The sequence below is a fragment of the Protopterus annectens genome, chromosome 8.part0 (genome assembly GCF_019279795.1).
Source record: "Protopterus annectens isolate FY-2018-M chromosome 8.part0, PAN1.0, whole genome shotgun sequence".
NCBI classification, from domain to species: domain Eukaryota; kingdom Metazoa; phylum Chordata; order Ceratodontiformes; family Protopteridae; genus Protopterus; species Protopterus annectens.
Genome location: NC_056741.1, coordinates 1161817373 through 1161832661, shown reverse-complemented (window position 1 = coordinate 1161832661; position 15289 = coordinate 1161817373). Strand labels below are relative to the sequence as shown.

Below are 15289 nucleotides of genomic sequence, written 5' to 3'. Positions count from 1 at the left end.
CCTTGGGATATGGTCTAGAAGGAGTGGAAAATTGGACTCCAACGGCAGAAAGAGTTTTACCGTCCTGCTCACACCTGGTCAAGGTATCCTTCACCTGAGGTCCGAACAAAGCCGAACCATCAAAGGGGGTATTAGTGAAGGATGCCTTAAAGGGGTCCGCAAAATTACACAGCCGCATCCAGGCTTGGCGTCTAAGAGCAACTCCTGTGCCTGCGCTGCTCGCTCCATCGGCCGCATAAGATATGAGCCGCATGGAGGAGTTAGATATGGAATTCAGGATAGCAAGCTGTGAGGCAATCTTTTCCTGAGCCCCAGCAGCAGAAGGATCCTGGGCTACTTCACCCAGTTCCTTGAGAATATCTCGTTGAAGCCTGGTGAAGTGACAAAGGTAATTCAGCGAACGCATGGCAAAGGTCGCTGAAGAAAACATCCGCTTTCCATACCTGTCCATGGTCCTAGAATCCTTGTTAGGAGGATGGACAGGTACTGAAGGATCCGCTAGTTCCTTCTTAGTGGCCGCCGCCACCACCATAGCATCCACAGAGACACCTTTGGAAAGGAACTGTTTATCCGAAGGGGCCGTAATGAACTTGGATGGTCTCCTGGGGACAGGTTCCACAGAATCTGGAGCCGCCCACGCCTTCCGAGCCACTACCTGCATAAGTGGGTCGAAAGGCGGAGACACCCAGGAGGTGGAGGGTCGGGATCCAAAAGCCTCCAGGTATACCGACTCATCCTCGGAGGGGTCAATGGAGGGCCAATTCCCCCTCTGTTTGAGGAGCTCAAGGATGTCTGAAAAGGAGACATCCTCAGAGGGGGACCGTGGGGAACCCTCCGACTCATCTAAGTCGGTATCAGATGTAGTAGACTCAGGGGAGTCTGTGTGCTTCCTCTTACACGCCCTCTTCCGAGGGGGTTCCCCTGCAGGATCAGGAGAAACCTCGGAAGAGGAGGAAATTCCCAGTGGGGAAACCTGGGGCGATGGATCCCTGGGCCTGTGAGCAAGAGGCTGGCAAGAGGCATCTGCAGGCACTGATGAGGGAGGAGCTAGAGGGATGGACCGTTGACCAGGCTCAGAGGCCAGGACACTCCTCATCACCTCAAAGGCTCCCCTCCCCGGGAGGCCAGAACCTCCCCGCTCCGAAGAGACAGGAATGGTCGGCTCCAAAGAGAGAGAAGGCTCCGAGGCAGATGTCGGCGCCGAGCTTACCAAAGCCGAAGCCCCGAGAGGGAGAGCGGGGTCGGACAAGGGTCCGATGCCACTAGCCCCCTCGGAGCAGACAGTGGAAACCCGACGGCCGGATCCCTCCAAGGAAGGTCTCAAGGAGGAGATCGGAGCCGAGGACGACGGAGCCGAAGGATGTATCGGCTCCGGCATCGAAACAGTCGCTGTCCCGAGAAGCTCCGGCTCCGAACTCTGGTGTGGAGTCGGAGGAGGAAGTTCAAGGATTGGGGCTATAGCCGAAGTCTGTTGAGACGGGCTATGGAGCATTTGGGCCAGTGCCTGAGACTTCAACAGCCTGCTTACCACCCTCTCCAAATCGTGGTCAGACAGCCTGGAAGATCTCGAAGATCGGCTCCGATGGCTCCGCTCCGACAAAAGAGGAGATCCCGGAGCCGAGTGGATACTCAGTATCGAAGGGGACCGAGATCTCTTACGGGTCGAAACCATCGGAGCCGAAGTCCCTTGAACTCCAGATGGAGCCGAGGATATCTCGGCCCCGATGCTGGATAAAGTGTCGGCCCCAGCAGGAGCCGACAAGGCCACAGTAGTCAGGGTATCGGAGCCGGCCGGCACCGAACCCACTACTTGAACCGAAGATGTATCGACTCCAGCCAGAGCCGATGTCGGCTCCGACGGAGCCGGAGCCACCGGAGGAGGCTTGGACACTGTAGCCTGAGCCTTCGATGGCTTATGAGGTTTTCCTGACCCTGATTTAGGAGGAGAACCTTCTGGCTTAAGTAAGCCTCGGAGGATGAGCTTATTCCTCCTTTCCTGCAGGACTCTCTGGCTAAAAGCATGACACAACGCACAGGAGTCCTGCAGGTGCAAAGGCCCCAGGCAATAAACACAAGAAGTGTGACCGTCTGTCAGAGACATTTTCTGACAGCACTGGTCACACTTCTTGAAGCCTGAGACCTTGCCTTCTTTGGACATCCTAAAGGAAGAAAACACAAACAATCCCAACAAACACACAAATTAATCCCTTACACAGACACACAGGAAGGGAATAACCAATGGGGGACTAGGCCTGACTAAACAACTTTAGATTAAAATTTACAAAATGTTTGAAAAGGAAGGGAATAGGGTGGGCTGTAACTAAGTACAGACTAAACTAACACTAACAGGGAAAAAACTAACCCCTAACTACACTTTTTCTTACTTCACTAAGAAAAACTTACCTCAGCTGGCAAAGGAGACCTCTTTCGCTAAGCGGCAAACGAGATCTGAGGTAGTTCCGCCTTGCATCATGGGATATAGGGTTGCCTCGACCTGGTAAAAGGAGTTCTCGAGCTAAAGCAAGTGCCGAGTCGGAGCCGAGGATCGGCTCCGAACCCATCCAGCAAGAATGAAGGCGAGATTGACAACTTAACATCTTATGATATTAGAAAAATACATGGTTTCTTAAATGGATAGAACTGCTAAATAGTAAATGTATCAAACAGCATTTAAATACATATATAAAAACAAATATTTCTGTGTGGAACAGATCCCCAAAAAGGATTAATCTAGCAGAATGGAGCTGAAGGCAAGTTGCTGTTCTTGTGAAGCCTCTGAGCTGCTTCTTTCCAAGGTAGCAAGAAAGTACTGAAGACTTTCCACTCTGGCTGCTGGTTTTCCTACACAGGGCTGCACAATCAGCAGTCCGACTGGAAGTGTATGTGGGTGAGTATAGGGGAGAGCCAGATCTTTTGGAAGCTGGACAGTTGTTGTCTTGGGCGATACATGACTCGTGTAGCTTAAAGGCCTAAAGGCTGCTGCAACAGTAGGAATGATGAATATCTGCAGATCTTGCTTAATCAGTTCAAATCAAGGAGCAAAAGATCTTTGACTTCCAGGTAGGATTTAATAGTTTCCAGTACACACTACAGCAGGCAGGTGTTTGGACTTTCATCAGCTAACAAAATAATTGCCAAGTTTATGATGATGATGATAACATACATTCATTTATGATGATGATGATAACATACATTCATTTACAGTCATTCTAAATATTGTTAGCTCCTTGTCACCTACAATTGCCCTAGTAATATTATGGTTAGGAATGAGACATTCTGTCATTAAACACTTAGCTTTTGTAGTAAACCATGGTAAGTTGCTGCCCACCTCATTCCATCCATTTCCTTTGTGATTTGTCATTTGAATACCTGAACTGTGAATGCTTTTCTGCAACTCTTCAGATTGAGAAATGTTCATACAACTAAGTAAATCATCTTTTGTGGCATCATGGACAGACTTGATTTAAGTCATTCCTTCTGTTGCTGGTGTGTACATGGTGGTAGTTATCCTCATGGTACTCCAGATATATTTATGCTGGCAAAATCTACAGTGTGCCATAAAGATATACTTACATATAATATATAATGCTGCAAATGCTGGACCCATCACAGTCTGGCTTTGTTAAAGAAAGGTCATGTGGACTTTTTGAGTGTGTCACCAAAGCACTGGATGAAGATGAGACTATGCAGGCAGCTTACCTTAACCTGGCCAAGGTTTTTGATACCGTACCCCATTCGGGCATTATAGACAAGCACACTGATTTAGGTATAAATGCTGTTATCACCTGCTGGATAGCCAGCTGGCTCAGTGATAAGACCCGGGAGGTCAAAATAGGAGAGGCTACCTCCACCAAGAGGTCAGTCACTAGCAGAGTCCCCTGGGGCTTGGTACCTGGCCTGCTACTTGTTGGCATCTATTTCTCTGAAATGAAAGCAAACACTGAAGGTTTATGGCTGACTAAGTTTGCAGATAATTGCAAGTGGGGGGGGGGGTTATCATCTACTCCCCTGCAGACTCTAGCATCCCAAGAAGGTCTATCTCTGACTAACAAATGTTGTCAAAACAATGGTCTTAAACTCAATGCTAAGAGATGCGTAATTGTACTCTTTGGGAAGTCAACTATCCCGGTTAATTACCATGTTGATAATATCCCCATAAGAGTCGACCAGGTGGTCAGGGATCTGGTTGTACACGTAGACAGTGGCCTTACCTTCGACCACCACATGGCCACAGTGATGAGGAAGTCCTTTTATGTTGCACAGCTTATAAGTAAAGGCATGCCATCTAGGTCCAAAGAGCTCATTATTACACTGTACTCTGCTCATATCAGATCAATCTTGGAGTACAATGCTCCCTTCGGTATGTACGTGACAAGGCATATGCAGCATGTAGAGTGACCTCAGAGTTCCATGCAAAAAGAATCCAAGGCATAACAAACCTGCTTTATGCAGAGTGCCTTAAAGCCCTTTTCCTCTACTTGGTCTCCTATAGACTGCTGAGGGGTAATCTATGCCTAGCTTACAAGCAACACAAACCCCACATTTATGAATCTCCTGTGGAGGGACCTGAATTTTGTCTATAATTTAAACAGAACATGCTGGAGAGACAGGTATGTATCCCAGAGGCTGGCCCTTCTATGGAACAGCTTCCCATCCATGTGAAGCCAAGTTTGTCTATTACCCAGTTTAACAGCAACCTAGACCAGTGGATGGAGAATAGGAAATTTGCACCGGGCTTGACATCCATGTCCTCCTTGAACAGAGGTAGCTTATAAATGCCTGAGCCTCAATGTCCTATTTGGATACAGGAAATCCATTATTCTTTTGGGAAAACAATGCTAGGCTTAGAAATGCCACCCAGCTGATTAGCTTAGTAACAATCTATGACTCTATAATAGATATATGGTACAGGATCCACAAGACATAGATGCTAGGATGAAGCATTTAACAGCCTGTTATGGAGAAGTGTGCTGGTGGAGAGTTCCTTTAAATGTGTTGGTTGATGTACACTTTTGTTTAGCATGCAGGTTTACCAGATCAAAATTGCATTTTTTAGGTGTTGTAGACCCTACTTTACACACCATTTGACACAGACTCTCTGGTCCCATAGGAAAAATTTGCTATTTTATTTATTTATTTTATTTTATTTTATTTTACATTTGTTGACCGGGCTAGTCTAGCTGGATACATGTCCATTTTCAGAAGAGGCCCGGGGAGAAAAGCTCCAAAAAACAGAGGTAGATAAGCAGAAACATCAGAAGATTAAGTAATTATTATTACATTCATAAATAAAGCAAACTAAAAGGTTATACATATTGGTTAAAAGAGGTACAGACTTAGAATGATGGTCTAACATGGCTACATTGTGAACCCTTAAGGTTTTGGGTTGGGTAGAGGCTTTGGTGGGCCTGGAGCATTTGCTATTAGTCTGGATTAGAGCAAGGGCATAGCCATTGGGACTGTAGGAGATCTTTGAGGTGTTTTTTGAATTGGTGAAGAGAGGTCATGTGTCTTAGGTTGTTTGGGAGGGCATTCCAGGATTTGCCAATGGAATTGGCATAGAGTGCTTCGCCTCCCGAGTTGTTAGATTTAATGGTCTGTACTTGTAGGCTTTTGGACGACCTAAGGGATGTAAGGTTGGAGTAGGGGGTAAGTATTTTGTTCAGTGAGGGGGTTTTGTCTGGATGGTTGATTGTTTTAAATGCCTCAGTGAGTTGGTTGAGTTTGAGAATGTTGGGCAGTTCTAACCATTCCAGTGCCCTTAGATTTTGGCAGTGATGGGTGCGATAGGGCATTCCTGTTATGAATCTGGCTATGTGGTTATAGGTTGTAGATAGTTTGTTGAGTTCTCTCTTGTTAAGGAAGGAGAATATCGGGGAGGCATAAAGGAGTGTGGAGAGGAGGTGGGTCCTGGCGATAGTTAGTTTGGTGTGCGGGGTTAAGAAGTTCTTTATTCTATACATAGACCAGAGTTTCTTGTTTACCGACTTAATGGTCAGGCTGACATGCGTATCAAATTTAAGCTTGTGGTCTATGGTCACCCCTAGTAGTTTGGTGTGGGAGACAGGTTCGATTATGGTCCCATTGTTGGAGGACACGTGGAAGGTTGGGTTGTTGGTATTAGGAGGTTCTTTTCCTTGGGAGGTAATTGGTGTGGGGAAAAATAGAAGTAATTTGGTTTTGGTCGGGTTAAGTAAAAGCTTTAGTTCTGAGAACCATTTTTCAACTAAGGAAAAGCAGTTTTGGGTTGCAACTTGGAGTTTGGCGAGAGAAACGTCCAAGCAGATCAGGGTGGAGTCGTCTGCGTATTGAATGCAGGTGGCTTTGGGAATGATCGAGTGTAGACCATTTATAAATAGGGAAAAGAGAAGGGGACCGAGAATAGATCCTTGGGGAACACCGATATTAGTGGGGAGTAGGTCTGATAGCCTGTTTTGCCACTGGACTGCCTGTTTTCTACAAGAAAGGTAGTCATTAAACCAACTTATGGTTGATTTGCTAAGATGAAAGGTTTCCAGTGTGTGAATCAACAGTTGGTGATTGACCATGTCGAAGTCTTTGGATAGGTCGAGAAAACGCGCAGAGGATATTAATTTATTATTGCGGTTTTGGTTGACTCAGTCAACAAAGGAGAGGAGAGCAGAGGTTGTGCTATGATGGGGGCGAAAGCCGTGCTGGGTGTTAGACAGGAGGTTATTACGAGTAAGATGGGTAATGAGTTGCTTGTGAACGCAGCGTTCCATGATCTTGGCTAGAGGAGACAGTATAGCTATTGGTCTGTAGTTAGATGTGTCAGTGGAGGACCCACCTTTATGGAGAGGGATGATATAGGAGGTTTTCCAGATTGAGGGAATAGAAGCTTCAGAAATGGACCGGTTGATCAAGATTGAAACCGGGTAGGCTATGGCGTCAGATGCTATTTGTAAGTAATTGGCTGGGAGTAAGTCAGCCGCTAAGGTGGTTGGTTTGAGTTTTTTCAAGAGGGTTCGAATATAGGAGGTAGATGTGGGTTGTAGGTTAAAGGAGGGTTGAGATGGGTCTTTAGTTAAGGTTATAGCCAAGGGAGAAGTGGTAAGCTGACTGGCGAGATACTGGATGGTCTCAGTAAAAAATGAATTAAAAGTGTTGGCTATTTCTCCTGGATCTTTACCCATGAGTTTTTCAGGGGTGGGGGTGGTGGATTTACCTGGATGAAGGAGGTGATTGAAACCAGCCCAGAATTTTTTAGGATTATGCTGGTGTTTGTCTTGGAGGTGACAGAAATATTGTTTTTTGTCAGACATAATGGCTGCTTTGGTTGAGTTTCTAAGCTGAAGAAACTTGATGCGGTCTAGGGGGGTTTTGGTAGTTCTCCATTTATTCCAGGCCTGATCATGGTGTTTAATTTTGGATTTAGTATCTTTTGTTAGCCAAGGTGCGATACGTTCCTTAGTTCTAGTAAGTCTCTTAGGAGCGTGAGAGTCAAGTATCTTGAGGAAAGTGTCATTAAAATATGACACACTCTCATCTAAGGGGAGAGTTTTTAGGATGGACCAATTGCATGCTTTGAGGTCTGCAAGAAATTGGTCTGGGACAAAATTCTTACTATTCCTAACTAGTCTGGTTAGGGGATGGTTTGAGGTCGGACATTTGTGTTTTATGATAAAGGTAATAAGGTGGTCACTAAGGTCGTTGGGAAGGGTCCCTGCAGTATAATTATTTGGAGCCTTGTTAGCAAGAATCCAGTCAATGATGCTCTCCTTTTGTTGAGCATTTCCAATTCTCGTGGGAGATAGAATATTTTGAGAGAAGCCATGTAAGTTGATGGGGAGAGGATTTGAGTGTTTGGAGTAGAGGGACCAGTCAATATTAACGTCTCCTAGTATTATGGTTTCTTGGGGATAGGTGGCAGCAAACCAACTAAGAATTTGTTCAAGGTTTTCAACATTTTTGCCTGGTGGTAAATAAATTACTATGAGATTAATACTTTTTTGGTTGTTTAGGCATAGCTTATAAATTAATAAAGCTATAAATTAATGTCCTATAGATAATGTATGTGCTCGTTATTACAGCATTTTGATCCAGTCCTATCCATAGAGTTAATATTTCTGCTGATAGATAGTCTGCAATATACAATGCATCAACAAGCCAGGGCAGAAGTGGTTTCTACCAGCTCTTCAGGGAGACAATAAAGGTCTGGTAGTGTTCAGTTCATAGCACATTCTTCTTGTCAGCAACTCATATTCCAAGTAAGCTCAATTACTTCTTGATGGATAACCTCAGTTTCTACCTCCCACAATATGATCCACAACATCAGGGTTTGTTAAAAAAAATAAATAAATAAAAAATTTTGAAAACTTGAGAGCATCCAATCTTAGACGTATGTGCCTCCAACCACCATCACAACTACAAATTTGAGAATTTCTCTCTCCTCCTTCACAAGGATGAATCCGTTCAAGATGCATTAGCTGTAGTGTTGCCTAAGAGCTTTCTGTATCTGTCCTTCCCAGCACCACTGATCACCAGATTCTTACACAGGGCAAATAAGAAGACTATGACTTTGATTCTGATAGTATCAAAATGGACCAGGCACCACTGGTTCTTCGTGCTTATGGGAAGACAGAGGCCTTCTCTGCGCTCCTTTATTTCTGAATCAGTCTCCACTGCCTAATTAATCAGGTCAGATACAATTGCTCTTGCCAATACCTTTAATAACTCTAGCACTGGTGAGAGCCCTTTTGTGAAGATCCATGATTGTTTGGAAAAGCTGATAAGCTCTCTATCCAGAAAACACATGCTGATAAATGGAAACAGTTTTCACACTGGATAGTAGTAAATGGGTACCTCCTTGTCTAGCATAGCCATCCTTGGTCCTTGAATTTGTTTATAACTTGGGTTGTAACTATTTCTGAATTTAGAGTGCACCATTTTTGCTATTTCTAAGGAGGAGTGGGTGGCAAATCTCTAGTCTCCTTAAAACTGTAAAATACATTTTTAATAGCATTTTTTTATTGAAGCTGCAAGTCAGGGGTACTGCCCCTTCCAGGAACCACAGTCCTGTTTGTCCTGCTGTCAGACCTTACATCCTGAAAATGCATTATTATGGTGAGCATCTCATATAACTTGGGCATTTAACACAAGATGGTAGTCATTCTTCAGTTACCATTTTCTTAGTTTACTCTGCTGAGCTTTTTTCTTTTCTATCCTTTCTTGATGACTGTAATTGTCACACCCTAATGCTTGGTACCATTTTTAAGCATATGTTTGGAGACTTTGTCTTTTGGTGCATTTTACATTTTTTTTTTAATTCTATAATGGATTAGAATAATGCAAAACTAAAGTAGTGTCTGTGAAAAACCAATAAGACGAAATTTTGTTAGTGACCTCATAACATTTTAAATTGTTGTCGTACTGACCAGCTGTGTTTGGATTTACTTTTGAGAGAGCAACCTAACATGCAGGAGATAACTGCCAGTCCATGATGGCTGTGGCAATACATTAGACTGGAGTAGGTGTAGGGTTATGCTGAGGTTCTCCAGATGGTTATAATGAAATATGGACTTTGAATAAGTTAATGGAATACTGACCATGCACAGTGGTAATGGACTTTGGTATATCAAAGAGAATACAACATTCAGGAAAGGTGTTTTTAAATGGGAACAGTAGTCTGTCCAGTACTATTGCCTTATAAAATCACTGTAAGGGGTCGGTGTGTTCTCTAGTACACTTGCCTGTGTAGTGTGCAGGTACAAAATATCACTGGTGTGAGAAAGGCAACCTAGTACTGAGGAACTGACCAGTAACATCATAAGGAGGAGGAGGAGCTCCCTGGTCAGCCTCAGTAAGAGGCTGAGATCCCTTATAAGATCCTCCAAAGCTAGCTACGAAAACAAAATCACCACTAATTCTAAGGACAACCACAAAGCATTCTATAGGTATGTCAAGAATCTTGATGGCAACACCCAGATCTGCACTGAGTTACAGCACAACGGCACGAAAATTACAGAACCAACTGATATTGCCAACACCCTGGCAGATAGATTCAGTGCTAACTTTACCCCCCCTCACCCCCTAAAGGGCCCATATCTATACAGAAAGAATGCAGAGTCCCTGTAATCACAACTATGCAGGTAAAATCTACACTCTCTAAAGCCAAAAACACAGCATCTATAGGACCGGACAACATCCCAGGCTGTGTTTTACGCGAACTTCAGAATGAACTGGCTCCCCACTTAAGCACCATGTTCAACAATAGCCTCGCATCAGGCTTTGTGTCCACTGAATGGCGCACAGCAACAGTTATCCCACTCCACAAAGGGGGAGCCACCACTGATCCCGGGAACTATTGACCTATTAGCCTGACGAGCCTGGTCTGCAAGGCCATGGAATGTATCATCATGGAACTCGTAAAGAAACACATTGGTAACCTCCAAACTCTGGATCCCACCCAGTTCGGGTATGTGAAAGGCAGATCATGCCTTCTGAACCTGATCGACGACTTTGAGACAGTCACCAAAGCCGTAGATGAAGGCAAGGTGGTTCACACAGCTTATCTTGACCTCGCCAAGGCTTTCAACACCATCCCCCATTCTGGAATTATAGCTAAACTCACTAAACTAGGTATAAATCCCTACGTCACAAGATGGGTTGCCAACTGGCTCACTGACAGAACTCACACTGTAAACGTTGCAGACTCCAAATCTGACCTCAAAGCAGTGACAAATGGAGTACCACAGGGTTCCATCCTGGGACCTCTCCGATTTGGTATCTACTTCTCTGAAATGCAGGCTAACACAGAAGGCCTCTGGCTAATGAAGTTCACAGATGACTGCAAACTAGGAGCCATAGTCAAGTCCCCAAATGATGTGGACATCCTACAGAAGGGCCTTGCTGAGACAGACACCTGGTGTGAGATCCATGGCCTCAAGCTCAGTGCCAAAAAGTGCAGTGTCATCCCCTTTGGTAAAAACTGTGAACCCATGAACTACCACATAGGCAGCAATCTACTTAACACCGAATGTGTGATAAGAGACCTTGGGACCCAGGTGGACAGTAGTCTCTCCTTTGATAGTCACATAGCCACAGTAGTCAGGAAGTCCTTCTACGTGTCACACCTCATCATAAAAGGGTTCTCATCCAGGAAAAAAGAGATCATTGTTCCCCTCTACTCGACACTCATTAGACCCATTGTAGAGTACAACGCCCCTTTTGGAATGTACCTCACAAGATATCTGCAGCAGCTGGAAAGGTTACAGAAGTTCCTCACAAAGAGGATTACTGGCCTCAAACAAATGCCCTACACTGACTACCTCAAAAAACTCCAGCTTTACTCTGTAGCATATTGCCTACTCCAAGGTGATCTTTGCCTAACATATAAAGCTATGTCAAACCCAGAGATGTTGGACATGCTACACCCAAAGAAATCCCAATCCCTCCAAGCTACACACTCTAGGGACCTAAACCTTGTCACCACAATAAACATGACATGCTGGAGGGATAGATTCCTGTCCCAGAGACTTCCCATACTCTGGAACAGGCTACCCATCCATGTCAAGCAAAGTTCTTCATTAGCACTATTCAAGAAAAATCTTGATGAGTGGATGGGAAATAGGAAATACACCCCGGGGATCACTTCTGTGTCTCTGCTCGACAGTGGCACAGGAAAATAACTTTCTTGGGTGGCGTAAGCCAGGGAACCTTGTTGGCTAGGCGTACGTAGGCCCTTGGGCCAATAGCCTAGTACCTACCTATGAACCTATAACTTTGATGTTTAGTGGACTGACTAGTACTCATGCATGCCTGTAACGGCCAACTGTAGTACATTACCGGTGATCTTTAAAACTTGGTAGCTTTCCTTGAAATGTCATGGTTGGTAAATGTGATGATATCTGGCATCTAACCTTCTTTTACAGTGGTGAGACAGTAGTGCTGCAATACCTATGCTCTGCAAAGCAGACGTTGCACGTTTTTTATACTTACCTGTACTGGAAAATGATATCATTTCACTTTTGAGCTGATAAAATACCAAATGAACTAATCCAAAAGTGTATAGATAATTTTCCACCTTACTACCTGTTGTCTTAGCTTACTATCCGGTCTTCTGGCTGAAAGATCCAGGAGGCGTAGGTTATATAGCAAATGTTGAACTGATCAGACATAACTCAGATTGTGGTACAAAGACAGTGGTCTCACTACCTCAGCTATATAAGAATAATTATCTGTCAGCTTAGATTACTCATAGTCAAACTGGAAAGGTGTATATTTGACCTGAGACATAGTAACCATCTGTTCCGTTTTCCTTTTTCAGGTCTCCAAAGCAGCATCTGATCTAATGAATTATTGTGAACAGCATGCCCGGAATGATCCCTTGCTGGTTGGAGTCCCTGCCTCTGAGAATCCATTTAAGGACAAGAAACCTTGCATCATTCTATAGCTCTGCACTCAGCAACGTCCACACTGGCAGAAGGTTTTGTTGGTTAACAGCGAGCAGGAGAAACTTTTACTGTTAGAGTTAAACAGAATTTTAATACAAATTGGTAAAACTGGTTTTGGGGTTCTCATGGGTGGGGAGACATAATTTTGGGCATTTGTGAGAAACAAATGCCCAAGGCCACATTTCAACCACTAGCTAAATATGAAAATTTGCTTGCAGTGTACAGATTCACTGCGTGAGCACTGATATTTATATTAACAAATTTCACCAAACTGCATCGTATGGTTGGCTGGGTAATATTTTCTGACTGGATGATCACTATCAACTGCAATCTGATTTGAATTTTAAGAGTCATTTGTGCAAGTTTACTTGCAGGTCTGTTACTGAAAAAAATGAAAAGAAGTTTTTTTTACATAATTTTGACTTTTTTATGAGTGCCATTTCAAAGAAAAACACAACACTTTGAAACTAAACTGATTACATAATCATTGTGGGATAGTATTTGTATGAAACAGTGGACTTTTAAGTAGGCAAAGCATTCATTGTAGACAGAGTTAGGATACACACACACACACACACACACACACACACATATATATATATATATATATATATATATATATATATATATATATAAAGTTGTTCTGAGGACATGTCTTCATCTAGACAATATTTTATGAACTAGCACAGGATAAAATAAGTTGGGTGCCAAACCACATTTCCCAGCCCTGCTACAAGTACTACTTGAATATTAAGTAGACTGTTAAAAAAGAAAATTGCATTTTAGAAGGAGTTGATCTTTTATATATATAGTTTTTGGCTCTCGTCTAATGCTTGACCTCTGGCAAAAGGTCTCTATCACTGTAACCCCCACACAACTCAAAGAGAGGAACTTCACTACATATCATCAGCAAGAGTGGATGGTTTACAGCAAGAGCTACAACTTTTTTTGAAATCACGAGTGATGGCAGTGAAGGGATTTTCATGTATGCCCTAATCTTTCCTTTTTATGTTGTCACATAGAGTAGCTCCATGTGTGTCCTCCTCTAAAACAGTCCTCCACATAAGGACACCATTAGTACAATGCTTGCTGCAGAAACTGATGCAGTTTTTCAACCAACAGGATGCTCCATTTGTTGAAACATAGTATCATTTTCCTCTGAGGAAAGAGTGCAGGCTTTCAGCCACTTGGTCCTTCTTCTAGGTGAGCCTTGGATGCCTGAACTGCAACCTAACTTGTGTACCAGCACTAGTGATGAACGTTATCTGTCTCTTAACAACAGTGGGTTGGTATTGACTAAGTTGGGCCAAAAACTACTGTCTTTTTCATTTACTATCTTGTTAGGAAGTGGAAGACTGAGCTTTATCTTGGTAGTTGGTATTTCATTTCCCAGCAGTCATATTTCCTTTACAGTCAGAATGTTCAATAAAGGCAGAAGTTTCGTATCTTTTCTGATAATCACAGAGATCTTTTGCAGCTAATAAACATATTGGCTGTTAGTTGCCTAAAGTGGCAGATAACTCTTGCAGAGGATAATGAGTATACATAAACTCTTAACTTTCTACATGGTTGAACCAGCCAGCTGCGTAGTGACTTTAGTAGTGTGGATGATCAAGTTGTGGACATTTGTAGTAAAACATCTGAGCATGGCCTTATATTTAATCATTAATGCAAAACCAGGGGTCTGGCTACCACCAGTTAAGCTAGCCCATAGAGGTACGTGAGCCTGAGAAATTATGAGTGCCTTCTAAACTAAGCACTAGATAAATGATGGTTGCCCTGTCCCTGGAGTGCCTTAATGTTTTTAAGTGTAAGTATTAAATTGTCCACAGAGTTGTGCCCTCACTGTAGCCTTCCAGTGCATAGATCAGCCAAGTGGATGCTGTATATAACCTCTAGATATGTACTTGGTTTAATTATCTGGTTCAGAAGGCATGACTGATAAGAAACTGCCATTTTGTTTCTGCGTTTACTACAAAAACTATATACAGACACATTATACATTCACTATCATTCTAGCACTCTGCACATTCTCCCCGTTGTTCCCAGATTTGGAGAGTGAAGTTTGAAACTTTGGGATCCTGACATTGTACTTGGGGAAATCAAATACTTTGTATATGTATGTGTGTTTTTGTATATTTGGGGAGGACATCAAATTTAAAACATGTACATCTGCAGATTCTTAGCTCTTTATCTCCAAGTTTAGCATCTCTTCACTCCCTCATTGGAAACTGTGTGATAAAACAAACCCCTTTTAGATGCAGGAGGAACTGAAGACAGTGGGCAAAAACATAAGGCAGATAATGCATCTGGGTGCTGATTGAAGTGAGATCCAATTATGACTGAAGGTAAGAAGGCCTTTCTACAGATTCAGAAAGCATTGTCAGGTCCGGGAATTTTATTGCAAATAAGCTTCTGTTTTCTTATTACTAGGCAAGAATTTTTAGGCATTTTGAAAACCTAGAAATCTAAGGTAAATTATTTTATTTCTGAAATGTATTTTCTGGCTCTTTGATCACCTGGCTGACACCTCTATACAGTTTTACTTTTATTTTTTTACCTTTAACCTCTGCTAGTTAACTTGGGCCTTCCTTACAACTTGAAAGCCACCATGAGTGTGTGTGTGTGTGTGGGTGGCCTGTTTGGTAGAATTAAGTTTGTGGCATATGCAGTCATTATGTTGAATAATTAAGCCCTCATCTGTTTTTCTCTCCATTTAGGCTATAATGTCCATATTTGTCTTTACTTCTGGGTAGCTGCCTATCAGGCAGATGACTGTACATCTTCATAATTCCCACTAACTGGCAGTCCATCAGCAGTTCGAATTTGCCTACCTTCCCTTTTTTTTTGTAATCAGAGGTGGCAGCCCCTAGCAT

General features: G+C 43.2%; 1 protein-coding gene across 1 annotated transcript in view; it reads left to right on the top strand.

The window, feature by feature from the left end:
* GNG7 (G protein subunit gamma 7) overlaps positions 1 to 12829 on the top strand; it is an 832631-nt gene extending 819802 nt beyond the window's left edge. The window contains exon 5 of the mRNA XM_044080665.1: positions 12287 to 12829. Coding sequence (XP_043936600.1) covers positions 12287 to 12412 — 126 coding nt within the window. The 3' untranslated portion in view covers positions 12413 to 12829. The remainder of the gene's footprint in view (positions 1 to 12286) is intronic.
* Positions 12830 to 15289: the final 2460 nt, after the last annotated feature.